The 24343-nt window shown below is 55.2% G+C and overlaps 1 protein-coding gene across 2 annotated transcripts in view; it reads right to left on the bottom strand.

Moving 5' to 3' along the window:
- Positions 1-476: 476 nt before the first annotated feature.
- The window catches only part of ZFYVE26 (zinc finger FYVE-type containing 26), a 1501667-nt gene continuing 1477800 nt past the window's right edge, over positions 477-24343 (bottom strand). For both annotated transcript variants that reach the window (XM_069638726.1, XM_069638727.1), the window contains one exon: positions 477-5110. In XM_069638726.1, coding sequence (XP_069494827.1) covers positions 4901-5110 — 210 coding nt within the window. In that variant the 3' untranslated portion in view covers positions 477-4900. The remainder of the gene's footprint in view (positions 5111-24343) is intronic.

Raw genomic sequence — 24343 nt, 5'->3', positions numbered from 1 at the left:
AGTTCCAACAAAATGGACTGTTTATGGTTGGTTATTGGATTATCGTTGCAGGAGTCTCAGTTTCAAGGATCCAAAAGAGGAGGAAGGGGCCTAGACAGGATATGACATATGGAGTAGGAGTGCACCCTGATGGGATGGTAACAGGCCATTCTGGACTACAGGAAGGAGAGGGACTATGGGGGAGTGTAGTCCCTTTTCTGTTAGTTTCCTGTTTTTTCTACAGTTGGTTACTGATGTTAAAAAAACATTTTTTTTTAAATTAAAAGTTTGAAGTTTGGAAGGGCTGCTAGAGAGTAGCTGATAAAGAAGTGTAGCATAATGCTCGCCACCGTCTCTTTAATAAAATCAAGAATCCCTATGCTATAAGGTTGGGTAATCCTCATAGTACGTTTTAGCAAATAAAAAAAAATGAAAGAAACCCAGAGTTCAACAACACAGTGTCAGAAAATTAAAAAAATAACCTAAGAATTACAATGTTAGTTAGTAATGCTTTCATTTATTTTTTTTAGACATAATTTTTGCACGCATTTTATATAAATATGTTAAGGGTTTTTGCTAAGCCCATTCTTGATTGAACAGCTAACTCAAACCGGCTAAAATCGAGCACTGTTCCAGTATTGATTTAACAATATCAAAAGAGATTCATTATTCCAAGTTAAAGATCATATAAATTGCAACTCATGTATATAAAGTGCAAAAACTACAGTGCAAAAAGGTCAGAACTAGAAAATAATTACAGATTTTCATTAAAGTACAAAAGGAGAAAAATCAAGCTTGATCGCTACACAGACACAAATGACACAGGTTACAAGACGCCAACTCCCACTTCAGTGCAATGTGCAAAAAACACTACCAGACATATCTACCAAACTGGACTAGACAACAACTATACAGTTGATCCTGGGGCTACCTACATAATACAAAAGGTTTCACTGTTGGGCTCCATCAAATGGGCATTTCTTCCTTGAGAACTTCTGCCCGGATCACACTTACAATTGGAAAAGTGGAGGCCTTTCATGTTATTCAACATTAAAATCCATTCAAACCTGGAAAAAACGTTTATAAGGCTTAATGAAGCAGCTTTGAAATAAATGACTGTGTCCACTATAGGAAAAAGGTGGACTTTGAATAAAATATGCATTCTGAAACCTAGCTGCACAAGTGCATGAGTCAAAGAAGGGCCTTCCATTAGTTTCCCATTGCGCTACTCCAGGTTTGGACACACACGGCTCGCAAGGCTACGCAGCAACACCCCATACAGCAAATGCTGATCGCCAGACAGGAGGGAGTACAATTTCCCAACAGAACTGTGGGTTTGGTTGTAGTATCGAGTCAATGACCCATGCGTTCCGTTGCCATCCATCAAGAAAGTGGCTTCCAAAAGTTCAAACACTTTAAAGCTTGGACAGGGCCACAGAGGGCCTTAAATCCCAAAGGCTACCAGCCTGCGCACATTTGATGTCAGTTATAATTTTAACACTTTATTTTATGTTGGACAAAATAGCACAACATGGTGGCCGTGATCCCAGAATCTCACACACACACACACACCCCCCCCACCCCGCATGTCCATGGCAAAGTTCCTACAGGTTTTTGTTCTGGGAGCTGCTGAAAATAGCGCTCCTTCATTAGCCTTTGCTCCTCCGTGGGACCGGTTTTGGAAAAGCTGAGCATGCTCAAGTGGATTTAAAAAAATCTGTATCTGTGGTGTCAATCAACGGCTTTAAGTCTTTTTGGGCAAACGCAAGCTATCAGTTAAATTAGAAGCATTGTCTGAAGCACTAGGGAGAGATGCGCATAACACTGCAGCAGACCACAAACCATCTGCATGAGAGGTTACCCTTACACCAAAATCTTCATGATGGCATCCTTAGAAAGTTCATAGATAGTGTGTGGGGCTATACATTGCCTCCCTCTTGTAGTCTCAGTAAAACAGTGTGCAGACCCACTGCACACACAGCAAGACCAAACAATAGCCAATATACAACGTGCACTCGTGTGCACACAGACATATATATATATATTTATTCCCTTTTCTATTCTTTCCCTTTTTCAGTAGCTAGCAGTCCTTAGCCACCCTTCCCTTTTCATTCTTCTAATCCTTGCCCCAAGCAAGACTTGTTTAAATATCCGCAACATCCTTCAAGAGCGCAGACCGAACTAGTGCATCCTTCACAATGCGAGGATCATCCACTCTAATAACAAAAAGCAGCATTATTCAGAAGGCATCATCATTAGAGGAAGAACACTCCTTTGCATCCGATTTGTGGCTGTCTAGCATATGCCGAAAAGATGTTGGCTCATTTTGCGATGGAGCAAAACAATGGTGCAATGCCACATCAGATTTAGATTGTCTTCATTTAATGGTGCACAAGTCTGCAACCAGGTTGGACTCAATGCAGTCTGTCATGACACCGTGGGCCCTTAAGTCAATGGGCATGTGCGGGGGCGCCTGAGTGTCTTCCAACGAGAACACACCAAGGAGTACAGCAGTGAACTGCATGTCGGCTGGACAAATGCCCATCACAGTAAAAGAAGCCACTATAATTGGCCCTGGATTGCGATGGGCCCCTTTACATATGTCTCGGTTTTTCTGTTGTCCACACGCATCTTCACCAGTGGCATGATTACTGGAAGTAGAAATGGGATCTCCTCTGTACAAAAGAGATCAGGGACAGGCTCCTTTGGCTCAGTTGAATAACTGAGCAATAGGTAACCCAATGACTATTTTCTAGATCCCTTTCCAAAACAAATGGCAGCCATGGATTTGATCTTTGATGTTCCAACACAGTTAATCAAACAGCTTTTTTTTTGCAACATGGGACAGAGGCGGCTTTTTGAGATTCGGATGATGACACTTGCACAACTTGCAGTATGATGCACTTTTCCATTAGTTTCTGATACAGCTTACATTGTCCCCTTAAAGTGGTATGTGGGTTGGTCTTGCAGTGCAGTGAGAATGGGAGCCCTTTAAATAAGTTGAGTGCAGTCACAGCACTTGCAGGCTGTATCGGAGGTCCTTGGACGTGGTAGCAGTGATATAAACCACCAACTATACAGCCCTGGCCAGTACAACACATTGAAGCCAGACCTGTCACATTATGTGTAGAATCACCGTCACAGCATTTAAGAGCACTCCGCTGCACGACAACACAGTTACGGCAGTTGAACATCCTGGTTGTTTTGAGATGATTCGCTAGCAGCACACCTTGCTGAAGAGGTGGCACGAGCCTCATCCCACCATGTACTGAGCTTTCCATGCACAAACAGCTCCTATAGTCATTGTTTCAAGATTATTGAAAGTTACGGTTTCGCTGAGCCAATCCTACTCTGTGACTTTGACCGGTCACGCCGTCACTGCCACAACACTTAGCTGCCTGCATTGTCTCCAGGAATAACGTATTGGTGCAGGCTCATGCCAACCAACAAGTCATATTTGTGCTACGGCCTGAGCAGCGAGTAGACCAAAGCCATCACACACTGGCGGCTTGCCCTGGGTCACACCACTACTAATCACGAGCTCTCTTGCTCAGACTGCATTCGTAACACTGCTATACAATACATAAGCTTTCTTTAAGGTGTTGACTAATTAAAAGGACTTCAGTTCATTTATGTGACAAACACTGTTGCAATAACTAACAAGTGGATGCTGCGATTGCGTAGAACATTTTCCTAGCTTCCAACCTTCACTATGGTAGGAGTCCCAAAAGGCTTCCTTTAGAGCATAAGTGGAATCCTCTCAATGGCTCAGGAGAAAGCAACCCTAATACAGCTCTCCCTCCACTCAGAGATATAAAGACGCCGCGCGAGATGCGTGGGGTGCAACCTCCGTTTCCACATAGCACTACTACAGGTCCGGGTGCACAGTTGGTTTTCGGCAGCTCGCCCCTCTTAATATGATGCATAACCAAGTGGCAATACTAGTATCATCAATATGTCTGATGGTTCTGAAAGTTATTCTCTACCCATGAATTCCACATGGGCTTTTTATCAGTCACACAGATGAAAACAGAAGCTGGTTACATAAAATAGTGTCCAGGAAACAGTGCAAAAGAGTGGGTACTGTTCTAACTACTACAAAATAGGCTCAAAGACAGGAATGCCTTAATGAAATGAAGCAGACGCCTGCAACTAGGTTGAACCCAATCCAGTCAGTCACGAAACCCTGGTCCCTGAAGTCAGGTGGAGCTCAGGACTGTCTTCAGGCGAGAAGAACAAGTGCTGTTCATTCTTGCAAATCAACGAGCAGTGTGAACCATGGGTTTTGACCAAAGACACTCGAGAATAGCTTTAAGTATGAGGTACTGGCTGTAGGGACTGACTGGGGAGAATTCGGCATAATGAACCATCATCCATCATTTCCAGAAAGACACTAACACAAACTGAAGCCCTCCCTCCACACAGGTAGCATCACAGACATATATTCATCAAGCTTTTCTGTAAAACAATTCTTGTAACAAATTATAAGAATTACATTTTCAAACCTAACAAACACCTTCTTGTTGTTTCTGGTATATTAAAATGCATTCATATGTTCAAAGTAAATCACAGTTGTGCCCCGATTTATGTTCTCTTGGTCAAATATGCATCAGAACATCCATCATCCTTTGCTCCTTCTGAGGTAGACACAGCTGGTCTTGGGACGAAAGGCACGGCACGTGTACAGGAAGAAGTGGTGAAGGAACTTCCCTTTTGGCGAGAGGCAGATGGGAAATAGTCTTCAACATGAGGCAGCAAAACCATTCCCACCCAGCACAAGTAGGTCCTGGGGCTGTGTATTTGCCTTGCCCACCCGTGGTAAGGCACAGCATTGGCCCTTCATGGACTACCTATGAAGACCTTCTTGTGAAGGAGACCATCTCCTGGTTTCTTTTTCACCTCCACATTCCCTCTGGCGAAGCTATTTCCTTGCACTTTGGCTCTGCTTTCCTTTGGGCAGCAGGGGGTGTTCAGAGAGCCACTTGGCACAGATCTGCCGGATGACATTGTCTTTTCTGTCCACGGCCACCTGCTTCACCTCCTCCACCAGCTGAACTGCTCGTTCATGCTCCTGCTTGACAGCGATCAGGTAGGCGGAGCGCAGCTTGCTGCACAACACATAGGCCTCAATCTGCAGAGGACAAAAAGAACGTGTAAATGTGTGTGTAGATTCCTGGATTCCTGTGACATAACAAGATGTAAACACTGTATGAAGCAGTTCAGAAATTAAAGCAGCCACTCTTTCCACTCCAGGATGTAAAAAGGTACTTTGCGCCTCAGTCCATGTCGGCTGGTTTGGTAAAAAAGTGCTGGTATTCATGGATACCGGCACTTTACCGGACCGGCAAACACGTAGTTACCTCCAGCTAAAAACAGTAACATGTGCTGGTATCTTGGCGGCTCTACCAGCAATGTTAGAATGTGGCCCTTTATCTCCTCAACTCCATGGTTATACCAATATCTGCACCATTGCAATTAGATCTCTATGTTAATAAATACAGAAGTTAATTTAGTTAGGCACTTTGGGTTCCATGCACCTCATTACAAGTTCGCTAGTGTAGCTAAATTCGATAGTAATGTCGCAGTGACAGAGTTACCGTCGCATTACCGCACCACCCAATCATGGTTTTGGCCGTGGAGTGGAGGTAACACCTCAAGCAAAATGCTGGAGGTCATTCTGCCACCTTTACTGCCAAAAAACAGCAATTTTGGCAGAATTACCCACTCCATAAATGGGGACTGACACTGCCATACCTCCACTTTTAATCCAGTGGTAATTCCAATGGATGGACCAAGTGGCGGTAACGGTAATAGAGATTGGCGGTTTTCCGGTGGTAAATCCGCTTGAATACCGCCAAACACGTAACAAGGCCCCATGTGTTTACATATGTGCGTTGACATTGTTTTGCATCTCTACATTTACAACTTTTTTTTTTTTTTAAACGTCGGCAAGGTCCCAATACATTTGAATTTTCCATAACCCATAAAAACATGTTTTATCTCCTAAGTGGTCCTTTCCCTGCTTTGTCCATGGGCGGGTTTCCTTTAATGTACCTGGAGTGGGAGCTGGATATAAGGAGAACCTTGGCTCCCCCCAAAATCTACACGTTGCAGCAGTCTGCTGCGAGCACAAGCGTTCAGCAAAGCACTGCAAAAGCCAGGCAGAGGAAGATGATACAGACCTGTCACCCTGGGTTCTAGTGAGCGTGCTGCTGAGCCTCAGCATGTCAGCTATGAGAACGTGCCTCCCGTGGCTGACTGGGCACCTGCTACTAATGTGTATGTGGGACTGTAGGTGTGTGGGACCGCTCTGCTGTTTTTCAGAGGGCCTGTATTGGGACTGTGTCTGTTGCTTGAGTGTTCATATTGTGAGATTGCGTGATATCAGAGACTGTGCCTGCTCTGATCGTGTAACTGTAGTGAGTAACAATGCAGAGTGATGAGAGGAGCCAACGACAAAAGAAAGGCCCACAATTGGTTGATTCACATGGAGCAACAAACGTACAACAACAAAAAATGTTCAGTCATCAAAATCAGCCAAAAGAGTTACAAAGCGTTACAAAATACACTCTAAGTGCTGGGAACATGCACGAATCCCCTCACAGTAACAAGTGCTGCACTGTGACAATCCTGATCACCGTCAATATTTAGGAGGAAGACCAAGTTGTTTGAGACCAGGATTTACAACAGTCTTCCTTTTCCCGTAACCTCACTTAAACCCAAAAAAACAGTCAGCTCACCGTTGCAATACATCTGCCCGGTTGATGGCAATGGGACATTTCTATCACGTTTCTATAGTTGTGCCCGTAAGGATCTGTGATATTTAGGCTGGATATCCGGATATCCATTCTGAACACTGACTTTTGTACCAACTTTACCAAATAAGGATGTGAGAGATGCCATGGGTCCCATGTGAATCTCAGGATTTCTTTTATGGATGCATTTCTTTTCTTTGCCTCTGCTGGGAGCCTGGGGCCTAAAACAGCTCACCTTAGTTCCCTGCGTTTCTATAAATCCAAACTTCAGGCACACACTACCTACCCCATTAGTGCAGGGCAGACTCTGCCTCTAGACAGTTCCAACATTCAGGCCGATTCATGGAATAATTAGCGCGGCGCAAGTGGGCAAAAACGTGCGAATCGCAGTGGAATAGCGAAAATCGCAGTGCAAGTGCGAAAATCGCACGAAAAGCAGCGCACGTCGATTCATGGAAGTCCGTGCGCGAGAAAACCAGCGGATGTGCGATAAAAAGTGCGCCGCGCACGTTTGCGCACAGGCCATCTAACAGCGTGCGCCAGGTCACAGCGAAAATCGCACAGGCCACAGCGAAATTCGCACATAGCGCGGCGCACGCAACAAAAGTAGGCGGAACACGGGCGTAACACTCGGAATGGGGAACAACTTGCAAAAACGTGGGCGTCACGTGGGAAGTACAGGGCACAAGTGCGCGGAACGCCCACACGCTCGCCTACAACACGTATTCATGGAATAGAATAGGGCAAAAAAGCACACGCTCAAACCAGCGCAGAGGCACAAACACGACCGCCACAAGAAAGCAGGCGGTAGCGTCTCTGGGGCTGTAAGAAATGTGCGCCAAAAGGTGCGCCAACAAATAGCACCCATATACTGCCATGATGAATGTCCTATACTGTGGCCCTCCAGGACAAATGACGTGCAAAGGGGTACCCACAAACACGGACACGCTGACAAAAAATACGTGTGCGTGTATACCGGGGTGCACGGGAAGTCTCACACGCGATTTGGCCGGGTACGTGGATTTCAGGGGTGCGTGGGAAGTTCCACACGCGATTCCATCAGGGTAGGTGTATTTCAGGGGTGCGCGGGAAGTTCCACACGCGATTCCATCAGGGTACGTGTATTTCAGGGGTGCGCGGGAAGTCCCACACGCGATTACAGCAGGGTACGTGTATTTCAGGGGTGCGCGGGAAGTTCCACACGCGAATAGCCTGGGCGCGTGTATTTCAGGGGTGCGCGGGAAGTTCCACACGCGAATAGCCTGGGCGCGTGTATTTCAGGGGTGCGCGGGAAGTTCCACACGCGAATAGCCTGGGCGCGTGTATTTCAGGGGTGCGCGGGAAGTCCCACACGCGATTACAGCAGGGTACGTGTATTTCAGGGGTGCGCGGGAAGTTGCACACGCGAATAGCCTGGGCGCGTGTATTTCTGGGGTGCGCGGGAAGTCCCACACGCGATTACAGCAGGGTACGTGTATTTCAAGGGTGCGCGGGAAGTTCCACACGCGAATAGCCTGGGCGCGTGTATTTCAGGGGTGCGCGGGAAGTTCCACACGCGAATAGCCTGGGCGCGTGTATTTCAGGGGTGCGCGGGAAGTTCCACACGCGAATAGCCTGGGCGCGTGTATTTCAGGGGTGCGCAGGAAGTTTAACACGCGATTTCAGCAGGGTACGTGTATTCCAGGGGTGCGCGGGAATTTCCACACGCGAATAGCCTGGGCGCGTGTATTTCAGGGGTGCGTGGGAATTATCACACGCGATTTGGCTTGGTATGTGTATTACAGGGGTGCGTGGGAAGTTACACACGCGATTAGGCTGGGTGGGTCCTCACAGGTGTTCCCTGTACACCCTCGACGGCCCCTGCAGGCAGCCCACAAAACAGGGGACTACCCTGCACACCTGCTCATGTCTCCCACCACCCCCACCCCCCAGCAGTGCAGGGGCAGCCTCCACCAGGCCCCCACTCATGTCCCCTATCACCCCCACCCCCCCCACCAGGGGCACCCTCCACCAGGCCCCCACTCATGTCTCCCACCACCCCCACCCCCCCAGTCACCAGGGGCAGCCTCCACCAGGCCCCCACTCATGTCTCCCACCACCCCCACCCCCCACCATCCAGGGGCAGCCTCCACCAGGCCCCCACTCATGTCTCCCACCACCCCCACCCCCCAGTCACCAGGGGCACCCTCCACCAGGCCCCCACTCATGTCTCCCACCACCCCCACCCACCATCCAGGGGCAGCCTCCACCAGGCCCCCACACATGTCTCCCACCACCCCCACCCCCCAGTCACCAGGGGCAGCCTCCACCAGGCCCCCACTCATGTCTCCCACCACCCCCACCCCCCACCATCCAGGGGCAGCCTCCACCAGGCCCCCACTCATGTCCCCTATCACCCCCACCATCCAGGGGCAGCCTCCACCACGCCCCCACTCATGTCTCCCACCACCCCCACCCCCCACCATCCAGGGGCAGCCTCCACCAGGCCCCCACTCATGTCCCCTATCACCCCCACCCCCCACCATCCAGGGGCAGCCTCCACCACGCCCCCACTCATGTCTCCCACCACCCCCACCCCCCACCATCCAGGGGCAGCCTCCACCAGGCCCCCACTCATGTCTCCCACCACCCCCACCCCCCTGCCACCATGGGCAGCCTCAACCAGGCCCCCACCCATGTCTCCCACCACCCCCACCCCCCAGCAGTGCAGGGGCAGCCTCCACCAGGCCCCCACTCATGTCTCCCACCACCCCCACCCCCCACCATCCAGGGGCAGCCTCCACCAGGCCCCCACTCATGTCCCCTATCACCCCCACCCCCCACCATCCAGGGGCAGCCTCCACCAGGCCCCCACCCATGTCTCCCACCACCCCCACTCCCCAGCAGTGCAGGGGCAGCCTCCACCAGGCCCCACTCATGTCTCCCATCCCCCCAGCAGTGCAGGGGCAGCCTCCACCAGGCACCCACTCATGTCCCCTATCACCCCCACCCCCCCGCCACCAGGGGCAGCCTCCACCAGGCCCCCACCCATGTCTCCCACCACCCCCACCCCCCCGCCACCAGGGGCAGCCTCCACCAGGCCCCCACCCATGTCTCCCACCACCCCCACCCCCCAGCAGTGCAGGGGCAGCCTCCACCAGGCCCCCACTCATGTCTCCCACCACCCCCACCCCCCACCATCCAGGGGCAGCCTCCACCAGGCCCCCACTCATGTCTCCCACAACCCCCACCCCCCACCATCCAGGGGACCCTCCACCAGGCCCCCACTCATGTCTCCCACCACCCCCACCCCCCAGCAGTGCAGGGGCACCCTCCACCAGGCCCCCACTCATGTCTCCCACCGCCCCCACCCCCCCAGTCACCAGGGGCAGCCTCCACCAGGCCCCCACTCATGTCTCCCACCACCCCCACCCCCCTGCCACCATGGGCACCCTCCACCAGGCCCCCACTCATGTCTCCCAACGCCCCCACCCCCCAGCAGTGCAGGGGCAGCCTCCACCAGGCCCCCACTCATGTCCCCTATCACCCCCACCCCCCACCATCCAGGGGCAGCCTCCAGCAGGCCCCCACTCATGTCCCCTATCACCCCCACCCCCCACCATCCAGGGGCAGCCTCCAGCAGGCCCCCACGCATGTCCCCTATCACCCCCACCCCCCACCATCCAGGGGCAGCCTCCACCACGCCCCCACTCATGTCTCCCACCACCCCCACCCCCCTGCCACCATGGGCACCCTCCACCAGGCCCCCACTCATGTCTCCCACCACCCCCACCCCCCAGCAGTGCAGGGGCAGCCTCCACCACACCCCCACTCATGTCTCCCACCACCCCCACCCCCCACCATCCAGGGGCAGCCTCCACCAGGCCCCCACTCATGTCTCCCACCACCCCCACCCCCCAGCAGTGCAGGGGCAGCCTCCACCAGGCACCCACTCATGTCCCCTATCACCCCCACCCCCCCGCCACCAGGGGCAGCCTCCACCAGGCCCCCACCCATGTCTCCCACCATACCCCACCCCCCAGCAGTGCAGGGGCAGCCTCCACCAGGCACCCACTCATGTCCCCTATCACCCCCACCCCCCCGCCACCAGGGGCAGCCTCCACCAGGCCCCCACCCATGTCTCCCACCACCCCCACCCCCCAGCAGTGCAGGGGCAGCCTCCACCAGGCCCCCACTCATGTCTCCCACCACCCCCACCCCCAGCAGTGCAGGGGCAGCCTCCACCAGGCCCCCACTCATGTCCCCTATCACCCCCACCCCCCCACCACCAGGGGCAGCCCCCACCAGGCCCCCACCCATGTCTCCCACCACCCCCACCCCCCAGCAGTGCAGGGGCAGCCTCCACCAGGCCCCCACTCATGTCCCCTATCACCTCCACCCCCCCGCCACCAGGGGCAGCCTCCACCAGGCCCCCACTCATGTCTCCCACCACCCCCACCCCCCACCATCCAGGGGCACCCTCCACCAGGCCCCCACTCATGTCTCCCACCACCCCCACCCCCCAGCAGTGCAGGGGCACCCTCCACCAGGCCCCCACTCATGTCTCCCACCACCCCCACCCCCTGCCACCATGGGCACCCTCCACCAGGCCCCCACTCATGTCTCCCACCACCCCCACCCCCCAGCAGTGCAGGGGCAGCCTCCACCAGGCACCCACACATGTCTCCCACCACCCCCACCCCCTGCCACCATGGGCACCCTCCACCAGGCCCCCACTCATGTCTCCCACCACCCCCACCCCCCCAGTCACCAGGGGCAGCCTCCACCAGGCCCCCACTCATGTCTCCCACCACCCCCACCCCCCAGCAGTGCAGGGGCAGCCTCCACCAGGCCCCCACTCATGTCTCCCACCACCCCCACCCCCCTGCCACCATGGGCACCCTCCACCAGGCCCCCACTCATGTCTCCCACCACCCCCACCCCCCAGCAGTGCAGGGGCAGCCTCCACCAGGCACCCACACATGTCCCCCTGCCCCCAGGTCCTGACGAAACTCAATCATGGCAGTAATGGGCAGCATACCCAGCACAAACACCCAGGCAAGGATTGCATCCACCCACATAGTGAATGCAATTACATGATACAACCCCAATGGCAAGTATGTAAATGAACACATGTCGTCACACACACATACACAACGGGTGCAAGTGAATGTCAAAACCCATATCATGACATGTATGAAACCAATGAGAAAATACCACAAGTGAAAGTTAAAAAAACATGTATTAAAGATGAAAAATAAGTAAACAAATCAAACATACAACAATGGGGATAACAAAATAAATGGTCCATGTCCCCACTCATGTCTCCCACCACCCCCACCCCCCTGCCACCATGGGCACCCTCCACCAGGCCCCCACTCATGTCTCCCACCACCCCCACCATCCAGGGGCAGCCTCCACCAGGCCCCCACTCATGTCTCCCACCACCCCCACCCCCCACCATCCAGGGGCACCCTCCACCAGGCCCCCACTCATGTCTCCCACCACCCCCACCCCCCAGCAGTGCAGGGGCACCCTCCACCAGGCCCCCACTCATGTCTCCCACCACCCCCACCCCCCTGCCACCATGGGCACCCTCCACCAGGCCCCCACTCATGTCTCCCACCACCCCCCAGCAGTGCAGGGGCAGCCTCCACCAGGCACCCACACATGTCTCCCACCACCCCCACCCCCTGCCACCATGGGCACCCTCCACCAGGCCCCCACTCATGTCTCCCACCACCCCCACCCCCCCAGTCACCAGGGGCAGCCTCCACCAGGCCCCCACTCATGTCTCCCACCACCCCCACCCCCCAGCAGTGCAGGGGCACCCTCCACCAGGCCCCCACTCATGTCTCCCACCACCCCCACCCCCCTGCCACCATGGGCACCCTCCACCAGGCCCCCACTCATGTCTCCCACCACCCCCACCCCCCAGCAGTGCAGGGGCAGCCTCCACCAGGCACCCACACATGTCCCCCTGCCCCCAGGTCCTGACGATACTCAATCATGGCAGTAATGGGCAGCATACCCAGCACAAACACCCAGGCAAGGATTGCATCCACCCACATAGTGAATGCAATTACATGATACAACCCCAATGGCAAGTATGTAAATGAACACATGTCCGTCACACACACATACACAACGGGTGCAAGTGAATGTCAAAACCCATATCATGACATGTATGAAACCAATGAGAAAATACCACAAGTGAAAGTTAAAAAAACATGTATTAAAGATGAAAAATAAGTAAACAAATCAAACATACAACAATGGGGATAACAAAATAAATGGTCCATGTCCGAGAACAAATGTAAAAATAAAAAAAAAAAAGTAATCCAAAAACAAATGTAGTCCAAAGCAATGTCATGTGGAAGGAAAATAATGAAAAACCATTTCCTCATGGTGAACACAATAATCAATAAAAAAAATTATTCTTCAAAAAGCAAACTATATACACGAATATTCCAGGGTCCATGAGCCCAACACCATAAATGAAACCTACTACTACCTAATGAAAAAAATATCTACAAAAAAGTGGCCATTGTCCGAGCGGTCCAAAAAAGATAAAAATGAATAAAGGAAACCTAACACTAACTAACTAAATAACTATATACAAAGGCAGCGGGCAAGTCCTGCGGCTCACTCGGTGATGTTGCTGGCCAGGGCATCATCGAACTCCATGTCGATGTCCTGGAGGCGGGACTCTGTCCTGGCCCCGAGGTCTCGCAGGGATAACCCCATGTTCAGCTCAAACTCCCTACGAGCTTCCTCGAGGCACTCAGCCCGCCTCAACGCCCGACGCATGGAGAACTCCGCCCTGACCATGGTGAGCCGCTCCTCTTCCACCCGCTGCCGCTCCGCACCTATCCGCTGGACCAACTGCTCCCACACGGAAGACACCACCATCCCAGGGTTGCCCTGCCCTCCGGCCGATGCCTGCCCCTCTGATCTTGATGGCCCCGAGCCATGATGCCTCCCACGTCGAGCCTGCTGCTGCCTCCGACGCCACTGCCTCTGCCAGCACGACGGCATCCAGGCTGATGGAAACCACCGACGCCGTCGTGCACGTGCCCTGCCCGATGATGCTGTCACATCTTCCATCTGCTGGGGTCCAGTTGCTGTGTTGTCCACCCCTGCTGGACCTCCGACTCCCAACTGTGGCAGGGATGGGATCCCCACCGAGCTGGCTGCATTGGTCGGGGCAGGTCCACAGGGGGCCCTGGTGTCATCTGGGCCGGAAGACGGCAAGGAGAATGACTGGTGTATAGCCTGCACAGAGGAGCAGAGGGCCGCCAGATTGGCCAACACATGCAGCAAACCCCCGAACATGGCCGATCCCAATTGGGCCACGTCGGCACGGTGCACTTCGTGATGACGTGCGTGCTCCTCCCGGGAAGCATGCACGGCATCACGAATCACAGCCGTGCGCATCGCGACCCCAATCAGGACCTTCTCCACACGGCCAGGGGTTCCCACGTCCGCAGGTGGAGGGGAGTCAGGTGACATGGACATCCCCTCTACCTGCGGACGGGCCTGGGACGGGGCATCCCTGCTGGTGCATGGTGGTGCACTCACAGGGTCAGGGACAGCGACATGCACAGGCCCCTCCACGGTGACCTGTGCTGCCTCCTGCCCCTGGACTGCACCACTTGCATCAGCAGGGATGCCCCCACCAGGCCGCATGTGTGCCCCAGTGGCGGCCTCCTCCTCCTCTGTGCAAACCACCAACCTGGATGGCTCCTCACCGTCTCCCACCGTAGCAGGCCCCTGTGGGGGCTCACCCACCCCTTCCGCTGCAGCCGTGGGGGCATCCCCGCCGCCTTGCTCCACAGCGCCGTCTCCGCCCTCTTCTTCACTAGCCGCTGCGTAGAGGGAGACAAAGAACACAAGCATCAGGGCACTGTACAATGGTCCCCTAGACAGGAAGCAATAGCAGATGAGCACCACTGTCAAAGTACACTTCCATCATGTCCCTCCACAACACATGGGTCAGTCCAGGCAAAACACACACAGTAACAGGCATGGTGCATGCCATGGACATTTCCATGCATGTCCAATGGACTCTTGAAATATTCAATGATATGTAACTCACATGCATCATGGCTCATGCCTATCACATGCACACACTTCACCTCAGTCACATCCATCTGGCCCCAAACACACCAAACACAGCGGATACAAGGGTAATTTGGCTGCTTCACTGAATCTGTGCATTGTCACACACATGTGTCATGCATCCATGGCATGCACAAGTCACAGACACGCAGGTCAGGCACACAGACATGGCTACCATATATGTACCTGGCATCAGCACCCATCCCTCACCCCCACCCATGTCCAGGTACAGAGACTGGCATGCTCTCATGTTCAAAATCTGCATAGGGCTCCCCATGCGGCATTTGAACACATGCAACAACCATGTGGGTCACACATCACTGGTCGCACATGCATTACTATGATGTCCCTGCACACATACATGCATACATGGTCTATGGCACACATACAGGCAAGTATCATAGAACCAGCACACCGCAACATGCCCTGTCTCACACAGTAATGCTTGGACACTTACCGCTCAACTCCAGACGGGCCTCCCTCTCAAGGATCTGGGCGTGGAGCGCTGGGCGTACGCGTTCCAGGACCCTCATCTGGATGGAACTCATGCGGCCCCGGCCCCCCTCCACGAGGCGCCGGGCCTTCACAAGGGTCCTGGACCTCAAGTCCTCCCAGCGCTTCTTGATCTTCAGGACGTTGCGGGTTGCCACCCCCTCCGCGTTGATGGCAACCACACAGTCGGCCCAGATCCTCTCCCGTCCTTCCTTGCTGGCGCGGGACGATCCAAAGAGGGCATCATACTGCCCCAGGACATGCTCCACCAGGACACCAACTTCGGTGGCAGTGAAGCTGGTGCCCCTCTGCCCCTCTGGCCTGGGGTTGCCACTGGTGCCAGATGTGGAAGTGCCCGACATGGCAACCCCAGAGGCAGGTGTGGGTGGGCAACTGGGTCCTGGGGCTGGGCTGTGGAGCGATGTAATCCCAGTCGGGAGTCTTCAGTTCCAGCAGGGGTGGACACAGCAACTGGACCCCTGCAGATGGCTGATGTGCAGGCACCAAATGGCAGGGCACGGTGGCAGCAGGCAGGCAGGCAGCAGCAGATGGCACGTGGGAGGCTGCTCGGGGCACTGGGGGGCAGTAACTCGGCCTTCTGGGCAGGAGCGTGGTCTTCCGTGTGTTTTCGCGTGGCCAGCTTGATACGGAGTGATTTGGCACGTGAAAATCCTGCACGTCAGCGTGAAATCCGAGGAAAGGCCCTTAGCGGGTAAGCGCGTCAGCACGCATTCGCGATTCTATTGGACCAGAGTCCCTCAGCGCGTAAGCGCGTCTGTGACGTGACCCGCACGGGTGTTCCCCACTCAGCACGTGATGACGGAGCACACGTGGAAATACTGCACGTCAGCGTCTAATTGGACAAAAGTGCGCGTACACGCGATTGGCCTATGTACGTGTATTTCATGGGTGCGCGGGCACTTACACACGCAAGTACGTCAGCGCACCTGTATCCCGTGGTGCGTGGGAATTTCCACACGCTATTGGACTGGGAACTGGATTCCAGGGGTGCGCGGGTCACACGCTCGCCTAGAACACGCGCAAAGCATAAATTTGCGCACTTTAACAATAACAAGCTCAGACGCCAGGATGAACATACCGTTCCTAGAAGCAGTGGCAGTGGGCTACCAAAGGAGGAGGAGGAGGATAGTCAGGGCCAGAATATTCACACCCAGAACCAGCCTTTTCGGGATGCCTGATGACCAGGTGTATGGGAGGTACAGGTTTCCACCACACATAATACTGGACCTGGTGAGTGAGTGGGAGGATGACCTCACATCACCCACCCTGTGCTCCCAAGCACTCAGCCCCCTGGAGAAGGTCCTCAATGTACTGCACTTCTTAGCCACTGGATCATTTCAGCGGACAAGTGCCATAGAGGGTGGGGTGTCACAGGCCACCCAGTCACGCTGCCTACACCAGGTCTTGAACATCATCACTGCACGCCCATCAGTCCGCAGGCACATATACCTGCCCAGAACACATGCAGAAAGGCATGCTGCCGCCCTGGATTTTTACGGTGTGGCACGATTCCCCAAAGTGCTAGGTGCCATCGACTGCACCCATGTGGCTCTACGTCCCCCCAGGGCATCTGAGCACATCTATAGGAACCGCAAGCACTGGCATTCCATCAACGTGCAGGTAGCATGTAATGCCAAGGGAATCATCACCTCAGTATATGCCAACTATCCCGGGTCCACCCACGACAGCTTCATTTACCGAATGTCCACCCTAAGCCGGGACCTAGAAGCTGGGCAGCATGGCGATACATGGCTGCTTGGTGAGTATGTATGCCACTGCACATGCATGCATGTTGGATACTGAGCAAGGTCACAACCCCACCAATGATACCAATCACCACCTCCACAGGGGACAGTGCCTACCCTCTCAGCCCCCACATGATGACGCCAATTCGGAACCCCACCACGCCACCCGAGGTAAGATATAACACAGCCCACATTACGACCCGGGGCATAGTGGAGCGCACATTCGGAGTGCTAAAGTCACGCTTTCGCTCCCTTGACCGTTCTGGCGGCCAGCTGTTATACGCTCCCGCAGTAGTGTGCAGGATCATAGTGGCAGCATGTGTCCTGCACAACGTTGCAACACGCCGGGCCTGGCCGTGGACATGGTGGTGGCCCCACATCCTCAACCACATGCACAGCCGCTGCGCATGGGAGGGGAAAGGGCATGGGGGAGGCAGCCCGTACACAGCTAGTGGCTAATTACTTCACATAGAAATCACACCCCTGTGGAGTGCACACTGCCCTGGCACATTCCATCTGACAATCAATGATGACTCAACCTGACACTGATCCTGAATGTCTGGAGAATGAACCGTGAATACCATATCAGCCTGAGATTGTTCACCTGGAAGTGTCACAATGTGTGCATCCCTACCCACACAGACACCACCAATGCAGTTTTGTGGAGTTACACATTCAAGCAGCTAAAAAGAATACCCACTTGCAAAATGCAACAAGAGGACAGTGCCATGTCAGCCAACCCAACCCCAGCACCGCCACACGACACACCGTGCCATGTCATGCTATTTGCAGGTAAACAAAGTAATCCCCACAACATGACACTAGTGTCACTATGTACAGTGTCCCTATTAGAAACCTGCAACACCTGAAATGCTCACAGCAATGCCGGACCAACAACATACTTGAGCATGTACTACCATTAACATGACATCACAAATGTTACATATTAGTAGTCTCACCACCTGGAAATGCCTGCACTCCCACCACTACCAACTGTGCAGTGTTGGCGCCATGTAGAGTTGTAGGTGCACTGCTGCCAACATGGACCCCATCTCCAGACTAGAGGTCCTTGTGTAGACATGAGGAAGGGACCTGCAAAATGGGAGGTAGACACAGAAGATGAGTTACACATCAATGCAACATGCAGTGTACAACACAACAGCAATATGCACTAGGAATGTATGCACAGAATTGACTACAGACTGCCCACACAGCTCATGGGAGTCCAACGTCACTGTGTAATTCACTGTCACTTGGGCACACCCTTTGCAAGCCCATGGAAACGGGAAGCAGGAGGGGTGTGTGTGACTCAAACCCAAGCATCTGAACCAAATACATTACAAGCCTGCATGTGCCCAGCCACAATGCAGCGTATGCCCACAGGAACCACGGAAGCCAACAAATCGTCCCAAAAAATAGGGAATAAAATAAATAAAAATAAAAATAAAAATAAGAAACAATCAAAAATGGCCATTGATGGGCCCGGGGGGGTTGGGGAGGCCACCCAGGAGGTCCGAGGACAGGATGCACACCAGAACCCACCTGCGTGGATCCTGGGAAAATAAAACACCTCCATGGGCTCATGGCCCACACGGCTACCCTGTTGTGGGAGTATCACTGCTGTCGCTATTATCACCCTGTGCAGCTGCATCCGGAGGTGGTTGCACTATGGGAGGCAGCCCACGCAAGGCCCTAGTCTGCTCCTCCATGGCTGCAAGCATGCGGGTGTGGTAGGTCTGGTTCTGGAGGATGAGTGTGCGGAGGTCCCCATGCAACAACTCACGGGATGCCCGGACCTCCGCCATCGTTGCCTGCATCTCAGCTGAGAGCGTACGGGTGAGACGCTCCAGCTGCTGCTCTGTCCTTTGGTGTGTTGAAGCCTCAAGCTCAACAAGAGTCGTCCTGAGGTGAAGGAGCTCCTGCCTCAGGGCTTCCCTGTGGCCCTGGGACTCAATGGAGATGGCCTCCTGCAGAGTCGCCAGTGCCGCCCGCCTGTCCCTGTTGGACCCCAACATGTCCTCCCTGTGTGACTGGCAGTTGGAGTCGGTTGCCTGCTCTAGTCGCTCCATCAGCCTTTCTGGGGGGACAATGGAAGTGGCCACCCTATCCATGGCCTGAGCCATCATCTCGGATGATGCAGCCTGTTGGGTTGCCATACCGTAAATGGATTGCTCCCATGCGGCATTGCCAGGTGGCATACGGCCACCACGTCGGCGGGCACCACACCTGTCTGGGGCAAGGCGAACTGCGCCTTGCTGTGCCGGCACTGCCTGAGGCTGCAGGACTGCGTTCCCCCTCTGATCTGCTGGCCCAGGAACAGGATCAGATGTCGCGGAGTGTGACCCTGCATCCGTAACCACCAAAGGCGTAGCTGCCAACACTGACATCCCCATGGAGGGTTCTGACCCTGGTGCAGGTGGGTGAGACAGAACAGAATCCCTCCCTGGAACACTCACCTGCGACGGCACATAGGTCTCATCCGAATCAACACCTGAGTACAGCTCGGGGGAGGTGCAGCCAGAGACACCCCTTGAGAGCACGACCTGCAGCACTTGTGGGTTCTCCCCCACCACCACACCACGTCCTTCACTGGTGGTTGGTCGGCCCTCGGACACCTCCTGGGTCTGCACCATCTCCACAACCCCAGCAGTATCAGGTGCGTCTTCCCCTGCAAAGACATGAAAACAAAGAAATGGAAACAGGCATTAGCACCATGGCACACAATGAGGACTGAGAAGCAAGAGAACCAGTACTTGATTGACACATGTCCCACATGACTAAAACCCTCCCATGCATGCACCCTCACTGCGTATGAAGTGCAGGCAAATGGCACACACTGATGACACCAAGATGGAAGATGAACACATTTTCTGCATGCTGCCTGGCAGTGGCATCACACATTGGCCTGTGATTGCCAGGTGAAACACACATGCCATCACACAGATGGCATGTACCATTGCTATTGAGTGAAGATGGAGAGGAGGGCAGCACCTATTCATTCAGTCCAGTTCCCGCATGTAATTGCTTTTCTAATTCTAACAGGTCAGATTTTTCACCTGGAGCTGCCAGTCTGAAATGGTCCAATTGCACAGGGACATGTGTGTACAAATGATATCCAGGTAACAAAGTCACTCCACTTTACCATAGCCATGTCAGACATGTGACTAGTGGACAGCGACATGGCTAGTAAAAGTGGGGGAATGCAAACAATCTGACTGAATGAACAGTGAAAAATAAGCAACTATGTTGTGGCAAGGTGACACTTCAAGGGCAACTGGCGTGCAGTAGGGCTAGATGTCTACTGTTGGCAGAAGGGATACTGCTATGGCCAAATGCAGCTGCGCAGGAAGTATTGCATGAAGCACATGGCTGACCCATACGACTCAGGCGCACACACTCTCACCTGGCACACAAACAGAAGCCCTCCCACACACACCATGCACATGGATGACACACACATGCATGTGCACTCACCGGACAATGCCTCGTAATCAGCCAGATCTCCCACGCCTTGGATCTGTTCCTCCGTGACGTAGGTCCCAGCGACTGACTCATGTGGAGTGAGTTCCATGTCTACTACTGGAGACCCACCTCCAGTCACTAGAGTTGCGGCATGACTTGAGGCCAGCTTACTCTTTGCCCTGCGCTTTAGGTCATTCCAGCGCTTATAGCAATCATTGGCTGTGCGCCTCACGATTCCAAGGGCACTTACGATGTCCGCAACGGTCTGCCAGTGTGCCTGGCGTTGTGCAGGTGTGGTCTTGGATCCTGCAACAATGACCATCTCGTTGTCACGTCCGGACACATACTCGACAAGTGCATTCAGTTCGTCATCCGTGAAGCTGGGCTTCCTGGACGGGCCGGACTGTGTAGCCGTGTCTGGGGCATCAGCCTGTGCCGGACGAGCACTCTTCCTCTTCCGCTTGGAAGGTGGTGGTGATCCTGAGTGTCCTGCGTCCTGGTGGACTCTGTATCAGGAGTGTGGGATTGCACACTCAGCATGGGAGTTGGTGCAGGCATTGGCTCTAGTGTGATGGTGTCAGGGGGAATGTCAGCAGCATGGACTAGGACTGACACTGTCCTGGCTGGGTGTGTGAGGGTTGGGGATGGATGGAGCCGCAACTGCCCCTGCAGCCTCTCCGCCCTGCCTCCTTGGTGCAGCCGATGACCTTGCTGCCCCAGATCCACGTGGCATGATGGCATCAACGTGCACCAGCGCACGTGTCGTAGCCCTGCTGACCTGGAAGTCAGCCATGGAGTCAGCCAGGTCTGGTGCCACAATGGGCTGGTCCAACAAGGGCTGAGCATGGATGGTGTCAGCCACATCAGCCTCAACGGGAGGGGGGGGATTATGGGTGCCCGTGACTGGTCCTCCACACATGGGGGGACAGGCTCACCCTGCAAGTTACGACCACGTCCCCTACCGGATCCACCACGGCCACCACTTGTGGCTCTTCCACCTTTGCCACCCTTACGGAATCCTCGCCTCCCAGCCATGGCACTGATGTTAATGTGCGTATGGGAGTGGATGTAGACTATTGTCCTGGGCAATTGGGGGTCAAAGGGGTTGGGTACCAGATGGTAATTGTACCCTAGTGCTCTAGCAAGGCTGAATGTAACCCCTGGGGAAAGATGACGGGTCATGCAATGCACAGGAGGCTCAAAAAAGGGAGATGACGTGCACGCAACCCCTCCTAGACCACGTGTGCAGAAAGAAAAACCTGCACTACGCTGTGGCACCCAGTAACACAAGAATGAACGTATGCGTGTCACACGCAGCCTAGAATGACCTCTGAAGGGGTAGGCTACACACGGGGCAAGCACAGATGTTAGATACGTGCGTGACTCACCGTCTGCCAGGTAAAAGAGCGTGAAAAATGAGCGCGTTTGGTTGGCAACACCCCCGCCAAAAGAAGATATGTACGCTGTCTGAGGAGACAGGACAACAGTAGAAGGGAACACTGTTTGAGGGAACATGCCCAGGTAAACCAGTACAAGAGAAAAAATAGAAAAAGCTGTCAGAGGTAACAGGGAGTACGAACTTGAAATGCCATGAAGTAAATCGCGTGTGAAACGACAAGAAGTACAGAATTCACCCACTCGCTCTCCACGAAAAGCAGTACAAGGAATTGGTGTTCTACACGTACCTTATATGCAGGCCCACACGTACAGCGTCACTTACGCGGCGTGTACGTGCTAGGCCCATTCCCACCAATTACACGCTTTGTCACTTCTGCGTGTAGGTCCATTTGCACCAATTACACGCTTTGTCACTTCTGCGTGTATGTCCATTTGCACCAATTACACGCTTTGACACTTCTGCGTGTAGGGCTATTTCCACCAATAACACGCTTTGACACTCAGACGGGTCAGGCAACTTTTTCCTACGCGTGCACGTGACTTCATAGACGCGCATACGCGTTTACGCACTAAGGGCCTTTCATCGATTTACACGCAGACGTGTGGGATTTTCACGTGCAAAATCACTGACTACGTATCAAGCTGTCCACGCGTTCACACACGAAAGACCACGCTCCTGCCCAGGAGGCCAAATTACTGCCCCCCAGAGCCCTGAGCACGCTCCCACCTGCCATCTGCTGCTGCCTGACTGCCTGCTGCCCACGTGCCCTGCCATTTGCTGCCTGCACATCAGCCAGGGGTGCTGTTGCTGTGACCACCCCTGCTGGAACCAAAGGCTCCCGACTGCTTTTCCGTCGCACCACAGCCCAGCCCCAGGACCCAGTTGCCCACCCACTCCTGCCTCTGGGGTTGCCATGTCGGGCACTACAACATCTGGCACCAGTGGCAACCCCCGGCCAAGGAGGCAGAGGGGCACCAGCTTCAGTGCCAGGGAAGTTGGTGTCCTGGTGGAGGATGCCCCTGGTGGCTGGGGGGTGGGGGTGGTGGGAGACATGGGTTGGACATGGGTGGGGGCCTGCTGGCAGGTGCCCCACAGCGCTGGGGGGTGGGGGTGGTAGGAGACATGAGTGGGGGCCTGGTGGAGGGTGCCCCTGGTGGCGGGGGGGTGGGGGTGATAGGGGACATGAGTGGGGGCCTGGTGGAGGCTGCCCCTGCACTGCTGGGGGGTGGGGGTGGTGGGAGAAATGAGTGGGGGCCTGGTGGAGGGTGCCCCTGGTGGCGGGAGGGTGGGGGTGGTGGGAGACATGGGTGGGGGCCTGGTGGAGGGTGCCCCTGGTGGCGGGGGGGTGGGGGTGATAGGGGACATGAGTGGGGGCGTGGTGGAGGCTGCCCCTGCACTGCTGGGGGGTGGGAGTGGTGCGAGACATGAGTGGGGGCCTGGTGGAGGGTGCCCCTGGTGGCTGGGGGGTGGGGGTGGTGGGAGACATGGGTTGGACATGGGTGGGGGCCTGCTGGCAGGTGCCCCACAGCGCTGGGGGTGGGGGTGGTAGGAGACATGAGTGGGGGCCTGGTGGAGGGTGCCCCTGGTGGCGGGGGGGTGGGGGTGATAGGGGACATGAGTGGGGGCCTGGTGGAGGCTGCCCCTGCACTGCTGGGGGGGGGGTTGGTGGGAGACATGGGTGGGGGCCTGGTGGAGGGTGCCCCTGGTGGCGGGGGGGTGGGGGTGATAAGGGACATGAGTGGGGGCGTGGTGGAGGGTGCCCCTGGTGGCTGGGGGGTGGGGGTGGTGGGAGACATGGGTGGGGGCCTGGTGGAGGGTGCCCCTGGTGGCGGGGGGGTGGGGGTGATAGGGGACATGAGTGGGGGCCTGGTGGAGGGTGCCCCTGGGGGGTGGGGGTGGTGGGAGACATGGGTGGGGGCCTGGTGGAGGGTGCCCCTGGTGGCGGGGGGGTGGGGGTGATAGGGGACATGAGTGGGGGCGTGGTGGAGGCTGCCCCTGCACTGCTGGGGGGTGGGAGTGGTGCGAGACATGAGTGGGGGCCTGGTGGAGGGTGCCCCTGGTGGCTGGGGGGTGGGGGTGGTGGGAGACATGGGTGGGGGCCTGGTGGAGGGTGCCCCTGCACTGCTGGGGGTGATAGGGGACATGAGTGGGGGCGTGGTGGAGGCTGCCCCTGCACTGCTGGGGGGTGGGAGTGGTGCGAGACATGACTGGGGGCCTGGTGGAGGGTGCCCCTGGTGGCTGGGGGGTGGGGGTGGTGGGAGACATGGGTGGGGGCCTGGTGGAGGGTGCCCCTGCACTGCTGGGGGGTGGGGGTGATAGGGGACATGAGTGGGGGCCTGGTGGAGGGTGCCCCTACACTGCTGGGGGGGTGTGGGTGGTGGGAGACATGA

This window comes from Ambystoma mexicanum, chromosome 14, assembly GCF_040938575.1.
Source record: "Ambystoma mexicanum isolate Mex_15411 chromosome 14, UKY_AmexF1_1, whole genome shotgun sequence".
Taxonomy (NCBI): domain Eukaryota; kingdom Metazoa; phylum Chordata; class Amphibia; order Caudata; family Ambystomatidae; genus Ambystoma; species Ambystoma mexicanum.
Note: the sequence above shows the minus strand (reverse complement) of the source record. Positions and strands in the feature narration are given on the sequence as shown.